The following is a 14,598-nucleotide window of genomic DNA, read 5'->3' as shown; positions in this document are numbered from 1 at the left end:
GTGAATAATTTATAAATAATGAGAAACCATAGGCTGTATATAAATATTATATAACTTGAGTCCATTATTATGTTAAGTGTCTGAGCCAGGCATAACAAGGTACTGTAAAAATGTCTGATATTGAGTATGGTTGAAGTCATAGTTGTCTTGAAGACAGAGATAACAGCCATTGCTTGGAATTATCGGGCAAAGTCTTTTTATAGCCCCTCAAATATCAAAGACGAGATTCTTTTAAGCTACAATGTTATGACTTTTACTTTGGTATTTCTCTTAATTTATGTAGTAAAAATTTAGTGATGATCATTTGCAAGAACGAAGAACAGAGAGAAAGAGCATTTAGGATGAAGGAGGTGGGGAAGTGACAATTGCAGGCCTAGTGGAGAAGATGCCTTAGATGCAATAAGGGAGTGATTGGGGAATACCGGTGAGGGAATATATACCAAAACCAATAAGATGCTCTTAATGTCAAAGATTTGGTCAAACGGCTATGACGTGTAAAGGAAAAAGAAGATGTGCTAGATGTGTTGAGAATCATGAGTATGAGCAGTGTGGGAAAGGGATGCAACCAGAATGTTGTAACTGTGGAGGAAACCATAGTTTAGCATATGTAGGGTGTGAACTAATGAAAAGGGAGGTAGAGATTCAACAGTACGGAAGAGGATTAGGCTTTAAACTCAGAATTCTGACTTTAATCTCAGAATTCTGACTTTAAACTCAGAACTCACTTGTTTTTTCCACAGTGGCCCTAGTCCTCTTCCGTACAACAGTACAGAAACTGGGTTGGATTTTTTTATTTGATTTATCTGATGTTTTTTAAATATATGTATTTCAGCAGACCAAACACTCTGACCCACACTCCAGCATAGTAGGTGGCGGTAAAGCATCTTTAACGTGAGTTGCCACCCGCCATTGAACCAGAAGAAGCAGAAGAGGAGGAGCGTACAGTACCGCTACCTCTGGCAAAGTCCTCGCTTGTCATTTACCTTAAAGCCCTGAATACGCGCGCACTCCAAATTTAGGTGCGACTGGTTCGAATCCCGGACACCCATATTCCTGCGTCACCTGACACTTGTACACGAGGTGAGTACAGGAGTATCTGCGGCTGAAATCCATCAGGTAAATCTGTTGTTTGGTTTGTGTCTTGCTCCTTGTAGCGAACACTGCTCGTTTAGCTGTAGCTTGTACAAGAGCTAGCGACAGAAACACGCAGTCACAGAAAGAAACCGCTAGCTTACTGGTGTAGCCTGACGCGGTTCCCCAGGAGCTGGATTTACCGTTTAACACCTGAAAAGATTTTTTTTATATTTTTATTTCAACGACGCAATATCAACAAGAGCAACGAATTCAAAAGACACACGTTATTGTGTATTTTTCACAGTGTCCCGCTGGTGTTAGTGTGTTTGACTGTGATATTTAGAACCGCACAGTGTGTTGTTTTTCTGAACACCTTTGTCCCCCCCCTGGTCCCCAGAGGAGCGGATAAACCACACCATGCTGCCTGACAAAGAGGGTCCGGGTATCGGAGGACGGAGGTCCCCCGGGGGAGAGGACCCTTCTGTGGGGCTGTTCAGAGACTACCTCCGCCTCAAAACTGTGCACCCACAGCCCGACTATGGTGAGACACACGTCCGACTGCAAAATGGATGTTTGGGTCACTGAGATTTAAATCTCTAAATCCATGTGGGGATTTAGAAAATTCAACTTGATGTGATTAAGATTAAGATCAACAAGTCCTTTATTAGTCCCCAATGGGGAAATATGCAATGTTACAGCAGCAGACGACATCAGATAAGTAGCATGCAGTACTTTGGTGAAGGAATATAAAGTTATATAAATTAACACAAAGTAATGTGTTTTAGGGTAGGGTAATTAAACAATATCAAAAGTTATCGCAGTATAATTGCCATCAATAGCAATAAAGCAAAAGCTCAGTATATATGTTTCTTATGCATTTTGCAAGCGCATAATTGTTGGACCTCAGCAAAAAACAACAACATACTAAATAAAATACTGTGACATTTATCCTGCTTATCTTTTATGGCTATTGACTGACGTGAAATATTTTATTTTGATATAAATTCTGGTTATAGGATCAGGTAAAAAACAAACTGGGATACATACTGACAACATGCAGAGGTATCAAAATCGACAGGCTAAAAGGCACATTTTTGGAACATTACTAGTCAAAGGCCGAGACACTAGACTGACAAATGCTGACACACAAAGTAACAAAACAAACAAGCAAACTAAGCAGAGAAAAACAGGAAGTTTTGGTTATATCGCCCAGTCCTTATTGTGTTGCTGTTACTTTACACAAATTGTTATTTTCTATCATATTAACACACCCTTACCACATCAAACAAATCTTAAAAGCTATAGACCTTTTTCACAGCAGCCATGACATGATACAGTAGGTAAACAGTGTTTCTACCCATACTCTCATAAATTAAGGCTAAATAAACTATGTTTATCAATAATAACCCCTGTGTTTACTAGATCATGTTAAAATGGCTGCTGTGACAAAGATCTGTTTTATCATTCAATATGTTAACGTTTAACAAAGTCCAGCTTTTATCTTCATCAGTTAGACATTAAGTGCTTCCCACTTATGTGTCAGGTCTGTGATCTGAGGAAAGAAAGTAAAGCTGCTGAGCAAGACTCTCCCTTCAAACCTTGTGGCCCTTTGACCCTCGCCAGTGGTCGTAAACTTTACTGGCAGAAAGAGATAGTCTGCAGAAAGTGGTGGTTGAGGTAAGGGTTTTGTCAGCAGGAAGGCAGCCCTCACTCAGGATGACCTCAGAGGACCCCAGCCATAGTGATTTAAGGCTTCCTCTCTGGATGCCTGCTTTTGTTCCTCTGCAAAGGAGGTTACGTTTCATTGCAATCAGTCTGTTGTTCAGTCTATTAAAGTTTGTGGAGGGGTGGGACATGACCTAAGGAAGAATCCAATAAATTTAGGCATAGATCCAGGAATTCCTTTTTAACTTGAGATTGAACGATAACCTTGGCAGAGGTACAGTTGCAATCAGAAATATTCAACCCCCTCACCTCAATAGACATTATAGTGATTTGGATGACAGATAATGACAATAAATGACAAAAAAACCTCATCAAACAACAAAGGATATTTATTGATACGTATTTTAGTTATTTTGACAACAGAAGTTGACTTAACTTGGAAGTTCAAATGAAAAATGTAACTCTTTCAACACATGTGCATGTGCAGTATTATTCAACCCCCCAGCTTCAGTACTTTGTGGCGCATCCTCTAGCTTTTATAACTTCTAAAAAATGTTTTCGATAAGTGCGGACAAGCTTCTTACACCACTCAATTGGAATCTTTTCCCATTTTTCAAGTGCAAAAGCTTCTAGATCAGTGATGTTTGATGGCTTCCATGCTGCAACTGCCTTCTTTAAATCCCGTCAAAGATTTTTAATCAAATTTGAATCTGGTGACTGTGAATGCCATTGCAGGATGTTCCAGGACATTTTTCTCAACCAAGCTTTGTTGGACTTGGAGGTTTTGCTTTGGATCAATGTCTTGCTGGAAAGTCCAATGATCACCAAGGTTTAATTTGTCAACAGAAGGCATCACATTCCTCTTTAAAATGGCCTGGTATTTCTGTGAATACAGGATGCCATGTACGCAGAAAAACAGCCCAACATCATCTTTGACCAACCTCCATGCTGGACTGTGGGGATGGTATTCTTCTGGTCCTAAGCCTGGCCTTTCACACGCCAGACATACCGCTGGTCCATACGTCCAAACAGTTCCAGTTTGGTTTCATCAGTCCATAGAACTGTCACCCAAAACTCAGTAGTCTTATCCAAATTCCTCCTGGCATATTCTAGTCGACTTTTGATGTTCCTTGTGGTCAAGAGCTGAGTGTTTCTTGGCCATGAAGTCCTTTTTTATTCAGTGCACGTCTTGTAGTTGCCACTGTCGCACTTGTACCAGCCTTCATCAGGTCATCCGGAGGTGTCTTGCAGTCACACAGGGGTTTATCTGAGTTGTTCTGACTAAGTTGCTGAGGGTCCTTGATGAAATGTTGGGCTTTCTTCCACGGCCAGGCAGGTTTGAAGCTGCTCCATCAGTTTTAAACTTCCTTATAATGTTCCCAATTGTGTCTCTTGGAATATTATTTTTGGGGGAAATCTTCTTCTACCCAAGGCCTTTCAGGTGTGATGAAATAATCTCCTCTCTCAGCTTTTGTGGAAGCTCCTTTGTCTTTCCCATGATTGCAACTCACCTCGAATACCTTCATGGGTGGGGTTTATATATGCATCACAGCTGAAGCAAATGAAGGATCAGTATAGAGTTCCCAAAGGCTTAATAATGTTTCAACTCAAGTTTAGGACAAAATAACTGTCAGACAGCTTTAAAAACAACAATATTATATACGGGTTGAATAATTGTGACATGGCTATCTTAACAAAATATACTGCTACACACAAATACTACATCATGCATTTTCCGTGTAGATTTTCTGTATCACTCAACTCATAAAGAAGTCATCCGAAGCTTCCAAAGCAGAATCTGGCTCAAAGAGCTCAAAGAGCCAGATTCTCTTTGTCAACTTTAATTGATAAATCCTTAAAATCTTTGGGGGGTTGAATATTTCTGATTGCAACTGTATGTGCTCTTAGAGTTGTGCCGTACATGGCTGCTCAGTGCTCTGTGTGTCCTTCACCAGATGGATTAAAAGCAGAGGTTAAATTTCCCTACCTGCATGTCTGTGCATGTGTTTGGGACAAATACAGTGCCTTGCATAAGTATTCACCCCCTTTGGACTTTTCTACATTTTGTCATGGTATAACCACAGATTAAAATTTATTTCATCGTGAGTTTATGTAATGGACCAACACAAAATAGTGCATCATTTGGAAGTGGGGGGAAATATTACATGGATTTCACAATTATTTACAAATAAAAATCTGAAAAGTGTTGAGTGCATATGTATTCACCCCCTTTACTGTGAAACCCCTAACAAAGATCTGGTGCGACCAATTGCATTCACAAGTCACATTTGCAAGTCACATAATTAGTAAATAGGGTCCACCTGTCTGCAATTTAATCTCAGTATAAATACACCTGTTCTGTGACGGACTCAGAGTTTGTTGGAGATCATTACTGAACAAACAGCATCATGAAGACCAAGGAGCTCACCAAACAGGTCAGGGATAAAGTTGTGGAGAAATATGAAGCAGGGTTAGGTTATAAAAAAATATCCAGAGCTTTGAACATCTCTCTGAGCACCATAAAATCCATCATAAGAAAATGGAAAGAATATGGCACAACCGCAAACCTACCAAGAGGAGGCCGTCCACCCAAACTGAAGAGTCGGACAAGGAGAAAATTAATCAGAGAAGCAACCAGGAGGCCCATGGTTACTCTGGAGGAGTTGCAGAGATCCACAGCTGAGGTGGGAGAATCTGTCCACAGGACAACTATTAGTCGTCTACTCCACAAATCTGGCCTTTATGGAAGAGTGGCAAGAAGAAAGCCATTGTTGAAAGGGATCCATAAAAAATCCCGTTTGGAGTTTGCCAGAAGCCATGTGGGAGACACAGCAAACATGTGGAAGAAGGTGCTCTGGTCAGATGAGACCAAAATTGAACTTTTTGGCCTCAATGCAAAACGCTATGTGTGGCGAAAACCCAACACTGCCCATCACCCTGAGCACACCATCCCAACAGTGAAACATGGTGGTGGTAGCATCATGCTGTGGGGATGCTTCTCTTCAGCAGGTACAGGGAAACTGGTCAGAATAGAGGGAAAGATGGATGGAGCCAAATACAGGGAAATCCTTGAAGAAAATCTGATGCAGTCTGCAAAAGACTTGAGACTGGGGCGGAGGTTCATCTTCCAGCAGGACAATGACCCTAAACATACAGCCAGAGCTACAAAGGAATGGTTTGGATTAAAGAATGTTAATGTCTTAAAATGGCCCAGTCAAAGCCCAGACCTCAATCCAATAGAGAATCTATGGCAAGACTTGAAGATTGCGGTTCACAGACGGTCTCCATCCAATCTGACTGAGCTTCATCTTTTTTGCCAAGAAGAATGGACAAACCTTTCCATCTCTAGCTGTGCAACGCTGGTAGAGACATACCCCAAAAGACTTGCAGCTGTAATTGCAGCGAAAGGGGGTTCTACCAAGTATTGACACAGGGGGGTGAATACTTATCCACCCAACAGATGTCAACTTTTTTGTTCTCATTATTGTTTGTGTCACAATAAAATTTATTTTGCACCTCCAAAGTACTATGCATGTTTTGTTGATCAAACGGGAAAAAGTTTATTTAAGTCTATTTGAATTCCAGTTAGTAACAGTACATAATGGGAAAAAGTCCAAGGGGGGTGAATACTTATGCAAGGCACTGTAAATGTATCTTAATCTCTTAATGATCAGATTGGGAGGGACCCTGCAGTAACCCCATGGAAATGTCGGGGGCACATCCCATAGTTGATATAGGAACAAAGAGTGACTGAGAAAAGGAAATTTAAGATATTCTGTCGACATAATACACACACTGACTGAAATAAGAGGCGGAAAAATGGATGGAGACACTTTGATTCCTTGGCGTTCTATCCCTGTTTGGGGATCTTTTTAAAGTCCGGTACCATCACAACGAAGAACGACATGGGTTATCACTATCTAATAATCTGAAATGTTGTACTCTGTGACTGTTTTTTTAAACAGAATGTTTTTTTAATCTGTGTCTTCATCGATAGATGCTGCTCTTCGTTTCCTGGACAGAATAGCGGATGAGCTCGAGCTACCCATGAAAAAGATTGAGGTGTGTGTCACTGATGGTGCTTCAACCCATGAAGCAAACAGATGTTCAAGTACAGGGCGGAAATGTTGAATACGTCTTATGAAAGGAAAAGGAAATAAGTGTTCCATCTGTGTCCCTTTAGATTTTTCCAGGCAGAGTCGTGAGCATCATGACATGGGAAGGGACAAACCCCAGCTTGAAATCCATCCTGCTGAATTCCCACACGGATGTTGTGCCTGTTTACCAGGTATTAAATCCATCTCTGCTAATGGCGTTGAAATCCTGTAATCACCTGTAATAGACATGAAAAAAATAGATTTGATATCAATCTCTTCTCCAGGAACATTGGAAATACGATGCTTTCAGTGCTTTCAGAGATGCAGAGGGCAACATTTATGCCCGGGGATCACAGGACATGAAATGTGTAACTATACAGTGGGTATTAACTGCCTTGATAACTTGTTTCAGTAAACAGGATTTGTGCTCTAGTGTGTTTTGTGATCTTCACTTGAAATAATGTTGAATGTGAATCACCAGTTTTACATGCACTCACCCGACCTGCACAATGTTACTTCAGACTTCACATATCTTCTTTTTTTAATTTTTTTATCTTTGTTATAACTCTGCTGTGTCTGCTTCTGCTCTCTGTAGATACATCCAGGCAGTCAGAAGACTGAAGGCAGAGGGACGCAAACTGATGCGAACTGTCCACTTAATGTTTGTTCCTGGTAAGATATTAGCTATTTCTTCCTCCTTCGGTTGATAAATAAAATAATTGTGCAACTTCTGTGTAATAGTCCCACAACTTGGGAAAGGTAATGCTGCACACACTCACCGGCACAGACATGCGCCCGGACTCGCTTGCTTACTTCTCTTCATCTCACAGACTCAGCTGACGTCTCTGACCCGCTACAGTTTAAACGTTGATTTATTTGAAATGATGCCACAATACCAACACATATCCCATAATGATCCATACTTTTCTTCTGTGAGACAAGTCCATCTTCATAGCTACGCATTCATTCCTAAATCCGGTTGTCTCTCGCGCTAACAAACAATTATACACACAAACATTGTGATCGGATACATCTGTAAACTCCGACAGGGTGTACAGGGACGAGCAGTAATTTACTGTCAGAGCTGGGAAAAACTGTAAGAAGGGTTAGGTTTATACTTTTTCGCTGTCCAAACATAGGCCCAAATGAACTCTGTGAGCAGGCATAGTGGAGCTGTGCATGGCTTCCTGGGTGTCCTGCACTCTGACCGGGCCCTGGCAGCGTGCATGGCTCCCTGGGTGTCTGCGCCATGGACTTGCTATTGTTCTATGTGTGTGCACTGATAAGAAAGGAGCTTGGCTTGATCACGTTGCAGGGGTTGGTCACATGGTCTTGCTCTCTCGCTCTTTATCCAACGTATACTCTCTCTTTAACTCTCATGTATACATACTCTTTCACCCAGATGTGCTCACAGGTACCGGAATTTGGAAACCTGTGTTTTAATTCATTCACATTCTTCTTTCAAGGTGGAATAGAAGTGAGTGGGAGATGAAACAAATATATTTATTCCAATTTAGACTTATCAGCGGACAAGCTGCTGGTGAACTCCAGTGTACCTACTGGAGTTGGTGGGAAAACCCACTTTTAGCACTGTGCAAGTTTGTTGTAACTGTATCATGGAGTTAAGTGACTTAACATTATTGCCAGGAAAGCTCTACTGCACTGCCCCACTATGCTTAAGAAGATCTTCAAAACTTCACACATGTCCACTAATAGAAATATTACATTGTCAAACAAAATGTGTGTTTTTTTAGATGAAGAAGTTGGAGGTCACAAGGGAATGGAAACATTCGTGAAGCATCCTGAGTTCAAGACATTGAACATTGGCTTTGCCCTCGATGAAGGTAAATAAGTAACTTTTCAAAAGTAACTGATCAAAAACCTGAACAATGAAAGTCAATCCGTCATTTAGTAACTTGAATCTGGTGTCAGTAAACCACTAGTAACCACAGCAACAACACTTGTACTTTATGCTACATAACCAGCTAAGTTACCACAAATAAACTTTTCAAAGCATGTATTCCCTTGCTTCCCCTTTGTGTCTCGGTAAGTGACCCTGATACAGTGGACTGCAGGTGACATTTCTAATTATTTTACTTCATATTGTGGCTTTCTTTTAGGGCTGAACGATTTGGGAAAATAATCTAATTGCGATTTTTTTCCCCAAATATTGCGATTGCGATTTAATATGCGATTTTTTTTATTTTATCTTCTTTTTCCCCCCCAAAAAACCATAATGAATGATTTAAATATGACCAACACAATATTAGATACATTTACTGTACAATATTCTTTCCCACATTTTAATTTAACGGCTCATTACAAAACAAGAACAACAAATCAGTGTGCATTTAAGTAATTTAATCAAAGTCATTGTAAGTATAAACACAAGGCATGCACTTTTTATAACCTGTGTGCAAAAGTTACCGTCCTGAGAAAAACATTTTTTAAATTATAGTCTTACTGCTCCCAAGTCAGTAACATTTCCAGTGTTGGTTAAGGATACTATATTCTATATACGTATTCTGAATACTTGGATTACTTCCACATTGAATTGCATTTTATAAGTGTTGGAATGCGGCGTTGTTATAGTAAGTGGATCAGCAGCAGTTTAAGCTCTGTGTCCGTGGATGCGGCGGGCCAGCTGGATGCGCTGGAAGGGCAGCTTGCGGATCAGCAGCTCCGTAGATTCCCGTTCATGTCCGGGTGGTCGTGCAGCGGCATGGAGGCGCCGGGCCTCAGCAGGAACACCCCCATGCTGAACACCTCCGTCTCGCAGATGTGCATGTAGGTGACCGGGGGGCTCTGGAGCCCCGCCGCCCCGGAGCATGGCTTGCTTTTCCGGGGAGCGATTTTCAGGTCCGCCGCCCACAACGCGGTCAGCAGCAGGATGAGCTCGCTCTGTGAGTCCGCCACGTCGGCCGAAGAATTTAGGTCCCTGTGTAGATGATGCAGGCTTGCTTCGCTATCTTCTTGATCAGAGGAGTTTTGTTGTTCCGCGGCATTCTTGCTGCGGGTGAGGACAGCAGCCCAGTGCCCTACCTTCTTTCGCACGTTTTAATCGCGCAGGTTGCGATTAGAAAATCGCGATTTTATCGCAAATGCAATTAATCGTTCAGCCCTACTTTCTTTGCCACAATTTCAGTGAAAATTTGTTGCTAAATTTAAGCTTTTGTTTTAAGGTTCAGGATCACTGATCTGGTTTTGTTGCAAATCATACATTATGAAAATCGTTCATTTAACTCACACTTTGTGCTTTTAGTGTTGTTTTCAAGTGTGTTTTGTTAATGTGCGTGTGTTCTGTAGGTCTTGCTAATCCTGGCGAGGCATTCACTGTGTTTTATGGCGAAAGAAACCCCTGGTGTGAGTATTAAATGTGCACAATGTAAGACATCAAGTACACATCTGGTCAGACTCAAGGATTTTACATGTATACCTAGTTCTGGTTTAAACTGTGAAGGATGATGAAGTCAGTTTTTCTTTCCAGGGATCACAGTCAACTGCCCAGGTAGTCCAGGCCATGGGTCCAGGTTTGTGGAGAACACAGCTGCTGAGAAGCTGGTAAGTGTCAGGATCGTGTCACCAATTCAAACAACATGATGCAGTTATTGAACCCTTAAAATAATAATTTGAGCATTCTAGCTGATCACATTTATCACGTAGGGTAATGGGAAATACAGTAGGTGGCGATAATGCACCTTGTCATTGTTTGCCAACCGCAAATAAGACAAACTAAGAAGCAGAAGAACTTTAACATTATATTGATGGTACACTGGCCTTTAATGGGGACAATGGTGCCTCTGTTATTCCCACTCAGTGCCCTGAACCCCCACTTGCACTTCAGTGAGTGGGTATCTTCTGTAAGAAGTGCTTAACTGACTGACAGTCATTGGCTTAAACTGCTGGAATCAGGCCCAGCCAGTTCAAGAGTAATGCCAAACTATAGATCACTGCAAAAGACTTAAAAACCGTTTTCCCACTAAGGTTTGGAGCCCAACAGAATGAATTACTAAATGTGGCTGCAGGGGGCGCTGCTGCTCCGCAGAAGTTATTCTGCTTTACTAAAATTCCTTGAATCATTGTTGTCAAAGTGTGAGGAGAACTGTGCCAATGTCAACGCGTCTTTGTCTTTGTAGCGACAAGTGATAAACTCCTTCCTGGACTTCAGAGAGAAAGAGAAACAAAGGTGAGTAAACAGCACATATACAATGTTATACATTGTATATGGATGACTTTACATCTTGTATATTACATGATGGATTTTCTCACCATGACCAGGCTTTTGAGCTCAATTTCTTCCCTCATATGCAGCTTTATCAGTCACTCAGTATGAATGGTCCCTCTCCATGTCTATTCAAATTGTGGTTATAGTTAATATGCAGTTCACAAGGGCTGTAAATCTGACATATGACTCAAGCAGAGTGAGAGTTGATTTCAAAGGATTTTGAGTCTGTTTATTGTCGGGTTCCTCCTGCACTAATGCTTTCATGATAACATTTTGCAGTAAGGTTCCTCAGCTATAATTGTGTGAACCTAAGAAGCCCTGATTTATGGAATACCCTGTTGGGGCATAATCTGTCACCTATGTTCATTTACTGCGAAAATTACTCTAATAATGAAGGGAAACTCGGGAAATAGTTACTACTTTTTATGTAAGTTTGTGTTGCACAGTTTTTATAATATATAATAATTACAAAGTTATTAGTATCTGGTTAATAACAGCATCAGACTTTGTGGAAATGTTTGTCTTTCTGTGTAAAGTGCCTTGAGATAATGTATATTATGATTTGGCGCTAAATAAAATTGATTTGAATTGGTTATAAGTCAAGTTAGCCTTCAGTGTTGCTCTTGCATTGTACCTGCAGTAAGTTCCTTATTACTTCGTGTGTGAAATTCAGGCTGAATACCAGTGAATGTTTCACACTCGGTGATGTCACCACGGTTAATATGACCATGGTCAAAGGAGGCGTGGCCTACAATGTCATCCCAGCTGAAATGGACGTCAGCTTTGACCTAAGAATACCCCCCACAGTAAATCTACAGGTGTGTACCTGCAGATTGACCTTGTGTTGCTCATAATGCCACACAGGCCAAGGTGATGGATTTTTATGTCCTCCAGCTCAGTGTCTAAACCAACTTCTGATATATTATTCTCCTGTCAGGAGTTTGAAGGACAAATCAAACAGTGGTGCAAGGAAGCAGGAGAAGATGTCACTTACAAGTTTGCTCAGGTTGGTGCACATGGTTCTGAGACTGTTGTTTTAACTTCTGTGTTTTGTTCCTGCTGTCAAATAAACTAAATGAGCAGCCGTTCTTTGCAGAAACATATGAACCAGAATCTCACATCCACAAAGGAGAATGATCCTTGGTGGAGCACATTCAGTGCAGCCTGCAAGGCCATGTGAGTACACTGTGCACTCAACTCATACGCTGCTGCTGCTGCTTTTCTTTTTCATGTCACAGATGCAGATTCAGGGGTGCAATACCTTTCTTGATTACAGAGTCCATTAAAAAGAGAAAGCTTCAGAATATTGTGATTAACTTTAACCTTTGCCCCATTTCCATCTACCACTGCAGAAGGTGTGTGTCCATCTAGGGATTTTCTCTTGGGGAGTGCTTCACTTGAGCACTACATCAAAAAAAATGCTGTGTCTGGGTTTTGCTTCCATGACCACAATATCTTGACAACATATGACCATCATCATTATATGCTAGACTTGCATAGTCCATTTGCTCTTTTTATCACTGTTAATCTCACCAGAAGCACCGTCCGAGGGATGTTGGCCCTCATACTTCCAGACTACTAGCTCACTTGATGGTACATACCTTGATACCTGCATACCTAGGCTTGATTCCTGGTTATATTCTGACCCGGCACCTTGCTGCAGGTCCTCCCTACCCTTCCTCCCCATTCAAACTTGCACTGCCCTGTCAATAAAGGTTAAATGCCCCAAACGGCCATGGAGGAGTTGTATCGTTGGGTTGATGCTTATAAAGAGTACACTGATAAAAGAACAGCACTGACCAACAACTGTTACGAGTGTCTGGCAGATCTGCTCCTATGAATGAGCTTTTCTGTCTCGCATAGATGGCTTGGGAAAAAAACACATGGCCAGAATGGACCAGAAGAAGCTTTTCCTTCACTTTCTTGGTTTCCTGGGTGACAGGTCCCTCCCCATTTAATTAGATGCATGAAAATAGGCAAAGGTGATGACACTAGCAATCTTCCTATTCCTATTTTCAACTAGTACTCAGAGCAGTTTCTTAGATTAGACGGAATGTTTTATGAAGCCACATACTCTCTTTCCTCATCTGAAATTACTGCAAAAATGGTGTCAGGAAGAAAATTCATTAATTTCTGAATTTTTACCCCTATAAAGTTATTTTGTCATGAGACCAACAAAACATTGACATCTGTTTAGAGCAGATGTGCTCAGATTTATGAAGACTGTAGTTTTCCACTGTATAAGTGTTTCATCAAAGAGCTATATATTTTTTGTACCCTATTTTTGCCTACACATCCTTTTTGATATATTCACTCCATGAGTCTTCACCCCTTAACTGCAAATGTTCACACAGCTCTCAGAGTCTTCTTTTCTTATTCAGAAAGTTATTTTTTTATCCACTGTGGTTACAATAAGTGGTCTGAGCAACTGAGGAAAAGCAAATTTATCATCTATGTTTCCTGCTGTGAATGTGTAGGTCTCTCTGTTCATACAGTATCTAACTTACATGTATGTTGTAGCAGTTCAAAGATATTTTTTGGAAAGCTGCAGATGATAAAATCATAATTTACCATTTGTCTGCAGTGAGTCTGTCCTCCTTAAGTCTCATGTTCATATCTCCTCTGTAGGAACATGACTCTGGAAAAAGAGATATTTCCAGCTGCCACAGATAGCAGATTCATCCGAGCGGTGAGTTTAAGGACTGGATGAGTTAAAAGAGGGAACAATAAGAGGGTACCTTCTGCAATTGTCAATTAATTTGCTTTTCTTTAATCTAGGTGGGTATCCCTGCTATCGGCTTTTCGCCCATGAACCGCACGCCGATCCTGCTGCACGATCACAACGAGTATCTGAACGAGCAGGTCTTCCTGAAAGGCATCAGCATTTACGAGAAGCTCATCCCAACTCTCGCCAGTGTCCCCGCATTTCCTGACGAGGCTTAGACGAGACCTCGTCTTTTAATCTTCTTTCAAACACGTTTCACTCATCATCTGAATATTTAACTTGAAGAATCTGCAGAGATTACCAAAGAATAATATCCTTAAGCCACACTGAGCACTTAGCCTTTGGTACTGTTCTTTTAATTATTATTTTTAGTTTTTATTGTTTCTCAGGATTTTTTATCAGCATTATTTGACAGGGTTGTTGATCGAGTGTACCTGTGTGAATGCAACTTAAAGATATATCACAGGTTTATTGAACCATATTTTCCATTAGAAAGCTTCAGCTGACTAAATGTGCAGATAACTTTGATTGATAAACTCTTGGATTTAAGGTTGGTCAACTGCCACGTTTTAAATTTAGCTTGGTTTTAAAATGATGACAACAGAGATAGAATTTTATTTAATAAACTAGAATTTAATAAATATATTTGTTCGTCACTCTGTGTCATTTTCTCTTTTATAGTGATATGTATGACACACGCTGATGTGTGATCAGGATTAGAGCTGTGGAGGAACATTTCATCTGCTCCAAACACGTAATGAAATCGACCAAAACTACATCAGTAAAAAAATCCTCAAAATTTAAAACACATT

The 14,598-nt window shown here is 40.8% G+C and overlaps 1 protein-coding gene across 2 annotated transcripts; it reads left to right on the top strand.

Annotated features, from left to right (window-relative positions):
- The first annotated feature begins 942 nt into the window (after positions 1-942).
- Positions 943-14,442, top strand: LOC128454389 (aminoacylase-1). 2 transcript variants are annotated; one of them, XM_053437794.1, is made up of 15 exons: positions 943-1,080; positions 1,472-1,615; positions 6,737-6,801; positions 6,923-7,027; positions 7,121-7,215; positions 7,432-7,508; positions 8,591-8,680; positions 10,143-10,199; positions 10,324-10,397; positions 10,973-11,022; positions 11,735-11,879; positions 11,999-12,067; positions 12,158-12,237; positions 13,690-13,750; positions 13,840-14,442. In XM_053437794.1, exons 2-15 carry the CDS (start codon positions 1,492-1,494, stop codon positions 14,002-14,004), a joined length of 1,257 nt encoding a protein of 418 aa, XP_053293769.1. In that variant the 5' UTR covers positions 943-1,080; positions 1,472-1,491; the 3' UTR covers positions 14,005-14,442. The 2 variants fall into 2 exon arrangements, with proteins under 2 accessions (XP_053293769.1, XP_053293761.1); XM_053437786.1 differs by having other exon boundaries at positions 959-1,116.
- The last annotated feature ends 156 nt before the right edge of the window (positions 14,443-14,598 follow it).

Source organism: Pleuronectes platessa, chromosome 2, assembly GCF_947347685.1.
Source record: "Pleuronectes platessa chromosome 2, fPlePla1.1, whole genome shotgun sequence".
NCBI classification, from domain to species: domain Eukaryota; kingdom Metazoa; phylum Chordata; class Actinopteri; order Pleuronectiformes; family Pleuronectidae; genus Pleuronectes; species Pleuronectes platessa.
Note: the sequence above shows the minus strand (reverse complement) of the source record. Positions and strands in the feature narration are given on the sequence as shown.

What these genes read in the sequence shown, in the direction of transcription:
- LOC128454389 (XM_053437794.1), top strand. Translation starts at nt 1,492, where the DNA reads ATGCTGCCTGACAAAGAGGGTCCGGGTATCGGAGGACGGAGGTCCCCC. An exon ending in ACACAGCTGCTGAGAAGCTG is followed by an intron (nt 10,398 to 10,972) that starts GTAAGTGTCAGG and finishes TTGTCTTTGTAG; the next exon opens with CGACAAGTGATAAACTCCTT. An exon ending in TCACTTACAAGTTTGCTCAG is followed by an intron (nt 12,068 to 12,157) that starts GTTGGTGCACAT and finishes CGTTCTTTGCAG; the next exon opens with AAACATATGAACCAGAATCT.